The sequence below is a fragment of the Cucurbita maxima genome, unplaced genomic scaffold (genome assembly GCF_002738345.1).
Source record: "Cucurbita maxima cultivar Rimu unplaced genomic scaffold, Cmax_1.0 Cma_Scf00024, whole genome shotgun sequence".
NCBI lineage: Eukaryota > Viridiplantae > Streptophyta > Magnoliopsida > Cucurbitales > Cucurbitaceae > Cucurbita > Cucurbita maxima.
Genome location: NW_019272040.1, coordinates 3,032,084 through 3,046,007, shown reverse-complemented (window position 1 = coordinate 3,046,007; position 13,924 = coordinate 3,032,084). Strand labels below are relative to the sequence as shown.

The window sequence follows — 13,924 nt, the reverse complement described above, 5'->3', positions numbered from 1 at the left end:
AACACCTTTGGATAATTTTGACAACCTTTTATTCACATCTTTTGTTTTGGATAATTAAATATAAAAAATAAAAAAAAATTAAATACTAAAATAAATAAAACAATATAATTTTGTTTTAAAATTAAAAAAGAAAAAGAAAAATGATAAATCCCGGAAAATCCGATCCCGGTCAAGATAAAGAATCCAAAATTAAATATATTTATGCAATTTTGGGCTAAAAATTCCAGTTTCATAGTTTTTGCGTCTCTGGGAGTTCTTCGAATTCTCTCTTGAAACCAAAATTCGAAGCTCCACTACAATGGAGGCGGCGGCTACCGACATACCCAGAAGCGGAAGTGGTCGGATTTTCAATCTCTTCGTCAGGCTGTTAGATGGGAAAACCCTAGCTCTGAAATTGACATCCCCTTCTGTACACGGCCATGCCATCAAGCACCGTCTCTTTGAGACCACTGGAATTCCCCCAAATCACCAGCGTCTTGTCACTGGTGTCCGCCAGATCGAGGACGATTCGGTTGTTTCATGCTTCGATGAGTCTTCGGGTAAATTTCTTACTGTTCATCTTCTGCTTAGGCTGCTTGGAGGTAAGGGAGGGTTTGGATCGTTGCTTCGTGGGGCGGCCACGAAAGCGGGGCAGAAGAAGACCAATAATTTCGATGCTTGTAGGGATATGAGTGGGAGAAGGTTGAGGCATGTGAATGCTGAGAAGCGATTGGAGGAGTGGAAGGCGGAGGAGGAGGAGAGGAGATTGGAGAAGGTGGCTGAGGAGTTTCTGAAGAAGAAATCCAAGGTTGGGAAGAGGGGAGTTGGGGATTCTGCGACTCAGAAGTATGTAGAGAGGTATCGGGAGGAATCTGCGCGTTGTGTGGCTGAGGTGGAGAAATCCGTGAGAGATGCGGTGATGAAGGGTGGGAAGGGAAAAAGGAAGGGTCGTTCGATGCCGAATGGTGCAGATGCTAAAAAGTTGAAGATCTGGTCAGTATCTTGGTTTTTGCTTTTCTTTTATCCCTTAGATTATGTTCTAGTTTGCTAATTGTTTTGCCTTCAAAGTGCATCTTTTATAATTATTTTGGGAACCAATGATTTCGTAGATAGTATAGTTGTGAAGTTGCATTAGAGGGGAGGAGAGAAGCCACAAATCAAAGAAGACTACCCAAAAAAAAGCCCTGCAATTGGTATAAAGATCAGATGAACTATGAACTATAAACTATTAAACTAGGATCTTAATTTGTACCGAGATTGGCCAGCAAAAATTGTATTGTCTAGAAAGATATCTATGACATTTTCTAAATAGTTGAAGAATCTATGCTTCTTTTCCTTTATGAATAAGTGACTGAACAATTCAGTATCTGAAAACCCTTCGGTGCTCTTTGGGAAGACGTATGATTATTAAATGTTGGGTGGAGGATCTTCCAAAATCTAGATGCAAAGGGCATCTGAGGAACACATGCCGTCTCCTCAAAATCTTTCTTGCAATGAGTTTTTTGGTGGAAAGGAAGTAGTCTGGGATATAAAGAGTGAAGTGGTGCATCCTGAATTCACCAATCAGGCTGAAATCTGGTGGAGCTTTATTAATCTTCCTTTTATACCGACGAAACTATCTTTGTCAACTCTACTTCATTTTTGCCTTTTTTCCCTCTTGGGTTTTCGTTTTTTTCTTTCTGTTTTTTATTAGAGTGACTTCTTCAAATAATGAATCTATGCTATTTGATAGTGAGCATTTCATTTGTTATTGCGATCCACTTCTGTTCGAGAAAAGGAAAGAAACCCCACCTTAACGTTTGGATCAGTTCCAAAACTGGCATCAAAAGCAACATTAACATCATTTTCTTCTATTAGTCAACTATTGATGAATTATTTAGAACCTGAGCATTTTCTTGTTTGCTTGATGGTGATTAATTTCTTTTATTTTCTTTTTCCAGGATGGGCAAGAGGAAAATGGGTGAAAGTGACAGCGACGATTTGGATTCAGATGACTCTGATAGTGAAGAGGAAAACGAGAAATCAGTCATCTTGAATGATGGTTGTCAATCTGATTTAAATAAGGATGCCGAAGGGAGTTCAGACTCTGTTAACTTTGGTAAACATGGGTATGGTTCTGGGGAAGCCTCCAGTGAAAGTGGTTCTGAGGAAGAAAAGAACTTGGCAGTGCAGGAGACCATGGAATTAGTCGGAAGCTCCAGTGAAAAAGCTCTTTGTTCTGAACAGTTTGATGAGGTTGAGATTAACGATCAGACTACTCAGGGTGCAGTGGTACGTTGCTCAGAGGCTGTGGCTGTTGCTGTTTCTGCCGATCAAGAAGATGAGGTCGTAGAACAGGGTGTTCATGGGGTTGACATCACAAACATAGAAGATGTAGCTGCTAATCCTCAAGATATGTCAGTTCTGAACAATGGTGAAATGGTTGAAGATTTGTCGAGCCTTCCTGAACCAAATGGCTCGCCAGTGTCTAAGTTGAGTGATCATGAGGAAACAAGTGCAAGTAAAAGCAATTCAGATGCACCACTGAATTTTGAAGATTTTAGTTCTGCTGCTGACATGGAGGTATGATCCAGAAATCGAATTATCATTTTCTTATGCACCTTTTTCATTTATTTTTTACGTCTGCTAGGTTGCATCGCATTGATAAATAGTTTCCTAATATATTTGTCTATTACATGACAAGACCTTCACACATGGGTTAAATTCAGAAAATTTCATTAGGTGGACTAAATTTTATGTTCTAACATTATATGTTTGAAATCCTCCCATTCCAAAACTTGGAGGGCTCCATAATGTGCAACACGAACTAACCATCATGTTTGTTCGTGTTACATGTTATTGCTTTCGGAATTGAAAGTGAATGAAACTCAGATTTTTTTTTAGCATAGTATGTTCATATTATCTCCCCTTGATACACAGGTTCTTGGATTGGAAAGGCTGAAGTCGGAACTGCAAGCAAGAGGCTTGAAATGTGGGGGTACTTTGCAAGAGAGGGCAGCCAGGCTTTTCCTGCTCAAGTCTACGCCTTTGGACAAGCTTCCAAAGAAGCTTCATGCCAAAAAGTGACTGTAAAATTTGACTTGATTTCTCTCCATACTTGTGTAATGATATTAGGATGAACTCAATCAGTGGTCCAAGTAGAGTCAGTTTCTTTTAGTACGTACAACAAATATGATATTATGAGGTATAGGGAAGGTTTGAACTTCCGAGTACAAGTTGGTTGTGTTGCGTTGCATTTGTACACTTCTGAATGTTATAATAACTAAAACTATGTTTTTGTTCTTTGACCAAATAGGTTTTTAGTGTTGATTTTGTAACTTGGATAATAGGGTCATAACTTCTAGTTTATAGTTTATGATTATATCATATTTTGACGCAGTTGTAATTATGAACCACTCTGTGAATGAGTCCAATAAAAAATATTTTAAAAAATAAAAAATAATTTCAGATAAGTAAATCAATCAATGTGGTGAGAAAAATAAATAAATCTAATTTTAAGTTTTTGAAGTAATATTTAATATATTATATATATTAGAGATTTAAAGAAAAAACATGTATTTCAAGTCTCTTTTAAGTATAATTTTTGAAGCATTCCTATATATATATATATATATATATATATATATATATATATATATATATATATATATATATATATATATATATATATATAGGTATATATAGGTATACGTATCACGAAAACGTACGTATCTATGTATATATATACAAACATATACATATACATATATTCATTTAAAACCAACCTAAAGGCGGGGGAGAAGAGACTGCCCCATCTCAAAAGACTAATTATGAAGAATGAAGCATAAAAAGGGAGGTTAGAAGAGTATGGGAATTAGTGGCTTTATCTTTGAATACCAAACTACGACGATCTTACAAGAACTTTCCAAGTTTTCACTCCCAAATAAAGCAACACAAAAGAAAAAAAAATTAAAAGTAAAGACAAAAGAAGTATTCATAAAATAAACACACTATTTAGAGGAACCTCAGAAGCCTTAAGCATATAGCATCCCAAGAGAGCCGCAGATTGAATTTACACTTTTATTCCTCCTACGCTACAAATTGCTATACAAATGGTGGGGGGTAGTAGAAAGAGGAAAACGAATATGATATACCCAAACAACTGCTGCCTTCTAACTTCTTTCTTTTCAACTTTAAAAAAATGTACCTGCTCTCTCCAGTAGATGTTGCAGAGGAAAAGTAGCAAAAGAATTTGAGTTTAGTTTGGTTGAATCGGTGTGTCCGAGTTTGAGTTAGTTCATGAATTTCCGACAATTGGGAGCTTTACAGCGGCAAGGGACTTTGAGGTCATCAGGTTCGTCTGGATCGAACAAGTAATCGTAGCTGTTTGTTTGTTTCGTACAAAACCCAAACATGTCAATTAATGAACAGAAAAAAGAGAAGCTAAGTAAGAGAATTGAAACTTGGAAGAATGCGGTTCTTACGTTAGTTCTTCTCCAGCAGCAACATTGGTCTTAGCAATGAGAACTATTCGGCTTTCATTGTCACCAACGCTCATTATCCTTGCATAGCAGTTCGGCATGCACTGCACCATACACACACACACACATACATACATACACATCGCAAATTCAGTTTTCCACACCAAACAATCAAACAATTACAAGAAATAATCCCAACTTCGAGCATATTGCTTACCGAATGATTTATCAAGCGTGCTATATTTCCTTTGTCTGTGGCATCAATTACAACTTCCTCGCTGATCTTGAAGAGCTGCAAACATATAATCAATTGAACATTGGTGATTAAAATACTTGGACAATAAAATAAAACCCCAGCAGCCTTTGATAGGTAGAAAAGAACTCTCTTGGATATGAACAAGGGGAAGGAAAAAAAAAAAAAAAAAGAACACCCTTTATCCTTCCAGGATTTTGAAAGGTTGAGGGTAGCCAATTGTTTAGTTGCTTAGGTTGAGTGATCTCAAGAAAGTACTTGTGGGAGGTATATTGTAATTTATATTTCAATATATTTGGTTCTATCAGATAAACCAAATTAGATTACAGCATTGGAAATATAACCATTTTCCAGTATATGGAACACTTCACGCATAAATAAAAATGATTAAACAAGTAACTCACGTAGCAATCTTTTCCTTCTAATTGGTACCGAGCCTCCCTCAAATCTGCTACACTACGCCGCACCTGCTCACCACGGTACTCAACAACCTAAAGGTGGATGAACATTCGGTTAGATAACTAAAACTTTATCTCAGACAACTACCACAACCCCATGATTGTCTTTGATGAAAATGCAATATGTTAAAAGCATCAAGGAACGCTAAAAAAGGAAGCACAAAGTACAGCATTTTATGTTGCCTCAGAAAGTTCATTGAACTGTTTGCTCAAACTTCCTAATCACATAAACGTACACATTTGAATGGAGCTCGCAAGAAATCAGAAACATCCTTCCTTACCATTTCACCCTCTTGAACATTCCTACGAGCAAAGAGGCCCCATCCATGAATTCCAGATTTACCGAAACAAACTCGATCCCTTTCAGTTCTCTGAAATCATACGAGAAAATTAGTTAAATAGCGACACAATTCATTAAAAAGATGAAATATACAAAAAGAAGGGATATTGCAAGAGGAGGTAGCATTTGCCTGTAAGTGGCGAAGTCGTTCCTTAAATGAGGAAAATAATTGGGGGTCTTCTCCTTCCTTATAAGAGAAAGCAATGTATTCATTTAATCACTCACTTGAAAATGAGCAAAAACTGTGAGGTTAAACTAATCAGGAAAAGAAAATTACTCTGCGTGTACTCAAGTTAATAATTTCATCCAATGGATGATGGCTCGGCCCCATAAGTCGATGGAATATTGGTCCTTCGACCCTCTAAAAAATACGGAAAATAATGGTGAGGCACAGAAATCAAAAGTTAGTGGTCAAGGAATAGAAATGGTCAAACGTGGACAACCTTATCTGTTGGTCTAACATAAACACGACATCTTGCTGTAGAATGTGGTTCAATATCATTAGTTTCGGAGGCTGAAGACTTTGACAGTTCTTCTACCTTTGATGTAACCAGTCTTGATCCCCTGGAACATCCCTTCTGCTTTTGAAGTAAGTTTCTGCCTGCAAAAACCCCAGAAGGACTGCGCACCACTAAAGCAGCATCAGGGTTTGGTGTTCTGCATGACAAAAGAGGATTTTGAGCTCAGGATCTATATCAAATCAAATAAGAAGGAAGAGAGAGAGAGAGAGCAAAATAACTTCAGTAAAGTAAAGACCTTACCTATGAATAGCACAATATATCAGTTTTCTCGTAATTTGCCGCCCTTTTTCCTCCGAGCACTGCAACTGAAAGCAAATATACATCAAGTTTCGAAATTGTGAGCCTGTTGCACCCTTAAAAAATTTCCCAACTCAGAAACAGAGATCGATCTATTTCTAAAAAAGAAACTGCATTGGCATGTATAGAGGTCAAAAATTATAACACCATGTCAACCTACCTACAGAAATACTCTGCAGAGTAACGATTACATAATATCAACCATATACACTTACCTCCATGAAGTATCCTGCTCTCGATGCACACATTGTATGGAAATAAGTAGCACATTTGCAGCACTGTGCGCAGGAACCATGACTTTGCTTGCAGATTACACATCTCTGTTATCCATAAAAAGAAAAAATGTAAAGACAGCAAACATCTCTTTGCAGAATAGAAAAGCAGCATTATAAATCCCAGAGGAAATGCAAACATAAAAGGCTAAATATATTATTTTGTCATTTATGTATAGGCCATTCCTCAATTTATCTCTAACCTTCTAAAAAAAATAATTTATAAATGAACATTTTGAACTCATTATATCAAACATGAGGTGATTTTATATTCAATAGAGAAAATACATTCTAGTGTCACATCATTTTGCTAATGAATTTAATATTCTAGCACAGTCAGGACTTCCATTGTGGCTTTTTAATAACAAAAAATTGAAAATAAAAAACAGATGCATAAAATATGAAATTCAAACTTTTAAAATATTAATGATGGAATTGGAAAAAAAAAAAAAAAAAAAAGATGAAAGAATTATTCTTTGGATAAACTAAAATTATCAAAATGTGAAACTTCAAACCCTAACCATTTTCATTGAAAAAATAGAATTTAGTACAACTAAGACATCCTTATCAATCAAAATGTCGGTTAACTCATCAGTAAGAAATATACGGTATTGGCAGACAGCTGACAATTCTGATTCAAGACCAGGAACGATAATTTATTTTAAAATGGTAGAATTACCTTCAAAAAAGAATTCGATGGAATTCTAAAAATGCCAACAGCTGGTTCCATTTTCTCATGATTCAAGAAAACAACTTCAGGGCGAAACCAAGCACACGTGACATGAACCCAGAGTCCATCAACGTCAGTAGGCTTTAAAGCACCACCTGAAGCAACATACAGTAATTGAATTATAATGCCTTTAATCATATTTCTAAACAGCGGTGGAGCTAATAGGAAGGCAGATGTAATCAAATGAGAGGTCACTTTATCACGAAACTAGCACATAAATAGTATACAGTAAAAGGTTGCTGCTGAAAGCACAAACAAATGAAGATGGGTAGGAACATCGAGTACAGAACATAAATCAGAAAAAGAGGGGGAAACAAAGGAGAAGAGAAAATTGACAAAAGAAAATTACTCAGAGCCTCAAATGCAGAAGTCGTTGAATTCTGCTGTCGGAGAGATAAATGGAAAATAATATACTGCATTTGAGACTCTGGCGACGAAACTAACAAAAAGAATATGATTTTTGTTTAGCGTTTGCACCCTAACTAGGCCGCTGATGGGACAGTTCAAATTCCTCACATGTCCCTAGTTTCCTTTTAGCTTGTAATCTTAATATCAGAGCATCCAAAGTTAGTATAGTAAGATTTGTCAAATCCAATTCCGCTACTCTTTTTATGAGCAATTTTATCTATGTTGTCCTGCACGCATGTTCATGGAAACATAGCAACTATGGTCAGTGCCTGATTGAAGGTGCTTCCCATGCTTCAAGGGTGGCTGCTGCACCATGTTCATCATGTCACCAAAGGAAAACATCCAAGCACCTTAAAACACTAGAGAATACATTTTGTCTTTAAAATGATAGCAAGCCAACACCACTATTGTGCATGTACAAGCCTATTTCCATTCATGACCATACTTCCCTTTTTTCAACTTAGCAGCCTGTCATTTCCTAAAGTGACTCTTATAAAGGTCAAGATTTATAGCAACCTTAATTGAGAAATTTCAAATATAAAAATAATTATTCGCCAAAATTTAGAAACATGAACATCCCAGAAATGAAATGTGCAATATACATACCCTTCACAGGACAAAGGCAACACTCTCTATTGGCATCTGGTGTTTCACAGGCTCTGCAGACCCATGATGTAAAATCGTGAATATCTTTTGCCCCATAGCATTCTTGGTGGACAGCAACCTGGCATCTATAAAAGAAAGGAAAGGAAAAATGAAAGACTACAAGAAAGGTTGAAGATATCTTGTACACATCAAATTACATTTCAATTACTTAGGCCTCGAGCTACCAGTGATTCACATAAACCTAAAAGTCCGAATATGTTGAACATGAACAATCAGAAATCCCTACAGTTAAACTACTAAATAAGGTTGATTTTAATCATTACCATTTTTATCCAGCTTTGAAGGAGAAAATGAAATAATACAAAAGGGAACACAAAAGAATAGACCAACAAGAGAAAATCGTTACTTATCACATGTAGTCTCAAACTTTATTAATCAATTCACAACATTAACAGATGGATTATTAATTTTGAAATGGTGATAAAAGAATAATGCAATAATTAAACCTAAAACCTGTTGTGGGATACAGTAATGCATACTCATAATCTCAAGAACTTCGAACAATGAAGTTCATTTTAATTCTAAATGCGTATGTTTGTATAAAATTAGATAGGTCGTGTAGATACCTGTTACAAATGATAATTTTGTTTTCTTCCCAATCTTCAACCCATCTGCAAATAGCACACTTTTCTGTTGTCCATTTTGCATAAACAGGCTCATAATTCCCTGTTACAGCAAATATAACAAACATATTTTAAAACGTAGCCACTCCTTCTTTCACAATGTGTAGAACAGGAAAATTAAATTGTCTTAGTTCGTTTAATGTTAATTTAATAGATTTATTGGTTGTTTTAGAACTAAGTGCACAACAAGAACAGACTGATGCTGGCAAATACTGCACCCTTCCCAACATAAATAATGAAAAATCCATGTGTCAAATATTTTGAGGGAAAATATATACCACTTAAGAAGGTGCTTAGCTGCTGGTTATCCAACTTCAAAGGCTTCAAGGAATCTATGCCATTCGTGTTGAACTCTGCAATCTGAAATTTACTTGAAGTTTGCAAGAAATAATGAGTGGCGCAAGTTCAAGACAATGACTAAAATCTAAATAAGGAAAGACACAAACACTATTACGAACCCATTGTTCCAGAGGTAACATTGTAGCCTTCACTTTAACGCTATACTTCCATTTCTTTGCTCTGCAACCAGTGTGTTTTTCCCATTCACTAAGTCTTTGTTTTCTTGCCCCACAAGAACCGCACTTGCAGACAACTCTAAAAGCATAGGAATCGAGATCACAATTTCATAATCTTAAAGAACTTGCCTAATTATTAAAATGATGGGCAACTCTAAATCATTTGTCGAAGTGGGGAAAGAAAATAAAACTTCATTTAACGTGATGTTCACAGGACTTACAAATGTAAATCAGGAATATAAGCTCCTTCCATGCCATTGCACACCACTATTATCTTATCAGGAATGGAAGCCACCGCACCTTTGTCCGTAGAACTGGTTTAAATGAAGTGTCAGATAACTAACATCAAATGTATAAAATTTAAGATCAGAAAGTAGAAACTGATAACATGAAAAAGTTCCTATAACTCGCTAATGCCATCATGTATGAGAGCTTCATAGCAGAAATAGTAAAGTGGAATTCCATAACCCTCCTACCTTTAACTTATACCAATATGCCGATAATTTTACAGGCAAATGAAGTTGTAATAACTCAAAAACAATAGGAGAAGGGTTTGTAGTCTCACTTGGCTTTTGATCGACTATTTTCAACATGTGGTGGTTCATTAGAGCCGACCCTGCAATCAGGGCAATAATATTCGCTGTGTGCCAAATCCTTCAAATGTGGCAAGGTTAGCAATTAATCCTGAACTTGGGTAAAAGATATATACACGTGTCTCTAGGTACAGAAGGCATACCTTAAATAGTTTGCCAGAAATTTTGTCGCACTCAGCATGTACCCATACATTACAACCATCACAGCATACCTAATTCGACACAAATGCTCAAATAAAATCAGATAAGAAATGAGGAGCGTACATAGCAAAAAAATTGGTTTGAGCTAATGGAAAAATATTCTTACCCAATTTCCACCATCAGAATGGTGCCAGATTTTCTTGCATATGCCACAATATTGCTTCGATTGTCTCAACTGTAAATATGAAAATTATTAGATAATTTAAGTAAATACTATCTATATCACGCTGTATGTTGTAAGAAAATAAACTATTTTCTCCGTTTCATTATTTCCTCTAGATTGGCAAGAGACTACAAAATATCTTGAAAATAAGCATCTCCAAACCTTATGACAACGTTTGCACAGAAGTTGTGTGGCAGAAGTCAGGCCCTTCACTTTCTTAAGTGATTTGCAAAGCGATAACAATCCACATCCGTCACAATGTGTAGAACCTTTGTTGACTACTTTCTGTAAAATAAATTAACTGATGAAAAATCTCAACAAAATTAAAAGAAATTACACCGAAAGTAGATGTGCAAAGAAGAAAAAGATAAGAGTGATCAGAATTCATAAAATAAGCATGTATGAAGGGACTGAAGTTTCCTGGCATGCATCGATGCAAACATAAAGGCCAGTGTTAGCAAAGAAAACTCATAGAGGTTGATACGTTTCCTGCCACATCAAACAACAAAGCCTAAGAATTGGGGAAGAAAAAAAACTCGATGAAAGCGAATGTACTCATTGACTATAAAGATCTTTATGCCCACTACACAGCACTAAATTCCAGAAACATTACTCCCAAATTCGTAACCTTTTTAGGGCAAAATAACTTTTTTACTATACTTTTATATGGCCAACCAACCTCCCAAATTGGTCTAACTGGATCCTCATCCAAATAATGTATAATTCAAAATCTAGTGGGATGAAATTCTTTAAACTTCAAAAGACTACATGCTCAAACTACACGGTGTTCACATATATGTGTTTTCTTTTCTTATTGAGCTAATCCTAAGATTCAAACATGCAACCACTAGGTATGTCTTACTTGACAACGGGCCGTAGCCAACGGGGCCGGCTCATGAAGACATGGCGATAAGTAATTTAACAAAAAAGAACAAAATTACAAATTCTTATAACAACAAAAATACAGTGTCGAATTGCAGAGTTGAGCCAGATGACAAAAGCAGTCATAAAGATTTAAGTTAACCGTAAACGAAAAGGCCCCAGAAAATTAATTCGCTATTCGAAGTACTGGTATCAAATAATTTAGTACACGATTGTCCTACATCGCATTCCAATGACCCAAAAAAACCCACGAAAATAACAGTAACTCAAATCCACTCAGACCTCAAATAAAAAGGTAAGTTCATAACATACTTCGGGTAAACAACAAACGAAAAGGAATGAAACCAATTCTCAGGAATCTTACCTTCTCGGAATAGTACTCCAGATCCTGGTTTGAAGTCGAGGCATTAGGCAGCCCACTGACATGTGCTTCTCGAAGAGACATTAACATACTGCCCACGCTAGCGTCCACGTAACCATCTTCTGCTAATAAAGCCTCCTCGATAGCCATCTGGAAATCACTTGGCTTGCTCTTGTGCAACTGTTTCTGCTCCTTGAATCTGATGAACAGGAATAAAATTCTGATCATGGTATTTAATCATTTAAAAAAAAACACAATAAAGTTGACAAAAATAGATTGTTACACACCTCTCGAAGAACTCCGCAAAAGGGTATATCATCCCTTGTTTCACCCATGCATAGTCCTGTGAATTAGAACATATTAAATAATTAACCAACGCGACAAGTAAAATTATTATTGCCCATAATCTAGGAGCGGAAGAATTACCCTCTGGGTTCCATTTTTCGAATACCCGAAAAACATTACACATATAGAACCTGGGACGCAAGATTTTAGAACCGCTTCGGGAGCTTGCAACAAGGGATCGATAACTACCGCTGGCCAAGCAGGGTATCTTTTCCCACACTTCGCCCAAACTAAATCTCCCAAAGCAAACTCCTCTGGCTTGTAAATATCCTTCCTCCTTTCAGAATTTGCACTCGTCTTCGCGGCCATATAAGTTAGACTAGTGGGTTTCTCTTCTTCTTCTAATGGCAACACAGTTTTTGAGCTAAAATACCTTGTATCATTCAAATTGGAGAAACCCATAAAAGCATCCTCTTTCTCCTCTTCACTTCTATCGGATGAGTCCCACTCTGAATTCTTCAACCTGTAAGTACCCTTCCACCGCCGTTGTTTTGATAGTGCCAATCCCTTACTTCTCGTTCTGGGTTCTGCTAAGGCACCATCTAATTCTTCTTCCTCGTCATTTTCTTCGAGGCTGGAATCCGTAAAATCGACCTTTGGTTCTTCATTCTTCCATACATGAAGAACCGAGTCACTGAACCTCGAAGGCAGCATCTGAACTCTTCCTCGCGATGACTTCAACAGCGGGGGTCGTAATTTCTCGAGGCTGCGGTTCAATACACGCCGTCCATTCAATTTCTTCGAATTCCGCTCAAATTCGTCTCCCCAATAAAATCCATCACTGTACCAAGAACCCGAACCACTATCCTCAACCTCGCGTTGGAGGCGATACGAATTATACCCATCTGTCCGCCGTTTCTTGGAACTGACCGAATACATGTAATCCGAAGAATCGGGTACCTCGAGCTTGCAACGTTTAAGATTCGGCGATTCAAATTTCATAGTTCGTTTGATGATCATCTTGTTACGAATGTTAAAACCCAATTTCCTAGAGAAAAACAATGCGAAGCCCTAATTATCTTGTTCGACAAAAAGGAAACAAACACCGGCCAATGTCGAAGAATTTCTCCATATACCATTCAACTCCGTTTCATACCCACTCCACGCGACACATATAACTCCACAATCATACAGCCGAAATATACGAATAAACCCTAATTAAGCCACAAAGAACGATAAAACTCGAGAATTCAATTCGTTCCAGAATCCTTCACGTCCGCAGAACTGAGATTACCGACGAAAAGAGAAATCGCAACGAAACAACAGAATTTTCAATATCGAAAAACAAAATCCGCAAGAAACGGAAGAAAAACACCGGCGAGGAAAATCAATATCGAATGCTAAATTCAGACGAAAGAAATCACTCAAACTCGCAGAGAACGAAACAACAATGCTGCGAGCTGTGTTAAAGCCGAGGATCGATCCGCTTAAGCCGAAACGAAACCGTAAGGAACAATTTCCTTTCTTATATACTATTATTATTATTATTAAAATAATAAAATAATAATATAATAATATAATGAAAACATTTAAATTTGGATCTAATTTTTCATATTTTATATTATACAATATATTTTCGGAAATTCCCATAGTCTGTCCACGTATATGTTTAAAATCTGTTTTTTTTTTCCAAATTTTAAGTACTAATTTTTTTAATTTAATCAAAAATAAATAAATAAAACATAAAAAAGCTCAAATACTAAATTTAAAATTCAAAAAAAAAAAAACTGATTTTGATATTAAATATAATTATTTTTATTTCAACAATTAAAAAAATTTACCAAAACACATTTTTATTTTACTTCAATAAAAAAAAACAATATCAAATTTGAGGAAATTTATGGAGATCATACTCCT

General features: G+C 36.2%; 2 protein-coding genes across 2 annotated transcripts; one reads left to right on the top strand and one right to left on the bottom strand.

The window, feature by feature from the left end:
* Positions 1–199: 199 nt before the first annotated feature.
* On the top strand, positions 200–3,271 carry LOC111498131 (protein SDE2 homolog). The gene is made up of 3 exons (XM_023149243.1): positions 200–972; positions 1,920–2,541; positions 2,899–3,271. Exons 1-3 carry the CDS (start codon positions 299–301, stop codon positions 3,043–3,045), a joined length of 1,443 nt encoding a protein of 480 aa, XP_023005011.1. The 5' UTR covers positions 200–298; the 3' UTR covers positions 3,046–3,271.
* Positions 3,272–3,822: 551 nt separating this feature from the next.
* On the bottom strand, positions 3,823–13,489 carry LOC111498087 (histone-lysine N-methyltransferase ATX3-like). The gene is made up of 23 exons (XM_023149159.1): positions 12,149–13,489; positions 12,010–12,065; positions 11,726–11,921; positions 10,642–10,764; positions 10,423–10,491; positions 10,259–10,327; positions 10,088–10,176; positions 9,744–9,836; positions 9,466–9,601; positions 9,286–9,367; positions 8,951–9,050; positions 8,325–8,449; positions 7,260–7,405; positions 6,524–6,628; positions 6,252–6,316; positions 5,934–6,147; positions 5,768–5,851; positions 5,621–5,677; positions 5,432–5,521; positions 5,097–5,183; positions 4,657–4,731; positions 4,443–4,543; positions 3,823–4,341 (listed from the first exon to the last, which is right to left on the bottom strand). The coding sequence occupies exons 1-23, from the start codon at positions 13,025–13,027 to the stop codon at positions 4,251–4,253; spliced, it is 3,132 nt and encodes a 1,043-aa protein (XP_023004927.1). The 5' UTR covers positions 13,028–13,489; the 3' UTR covers positions 3,823–4,250.
* Positions 13,490–13,924: the final 435 nt, after the last annotated feature.

Coding starts and splice junctions, on each gene's coding strand:
- LOC111498131 (XM_023149243.1), top strand. CDS start 299: ATGGAGGCGGCGGCTACCGACATACCCAGAAGCGGAAGTGGTCGGATT. Junction 973..1,919: donor GCTAAAAAGTTGAAGATCTG/GTCAGTATCTTG, acceptor TTCTTTTTCCAG/GATGGGCAAGAGGAAAATGG. Junction 2,542..2,898: donor GTTCTGCTGCTGACATGGAG/GTATGATCCAGA, acceptor CTTGATACACAG/GTTCTTGGATTGGAAAGGCT.
- LOC111498087 (XM_023149159.1), bottom strand. CDS start 13,027: ATGATCATCAAACGAACTATGAAATTTGAATCGCCGAATCTTAAACGT. Junction 9,602..9,743: donor TATATTCCTGATTTACATTT/GTAAGTCCTGTG, acceptor CTATGCTTTTAG/AGTTGTCTGCAAGTGCGGTT. Junction 5,184..5,431: donor ATGTTCAAGAGGGTGAAATG/GTAAGGAAGGAT, acceptor ATCCACCTTTAG/GTTGTTGAGTACCGTGGTGA.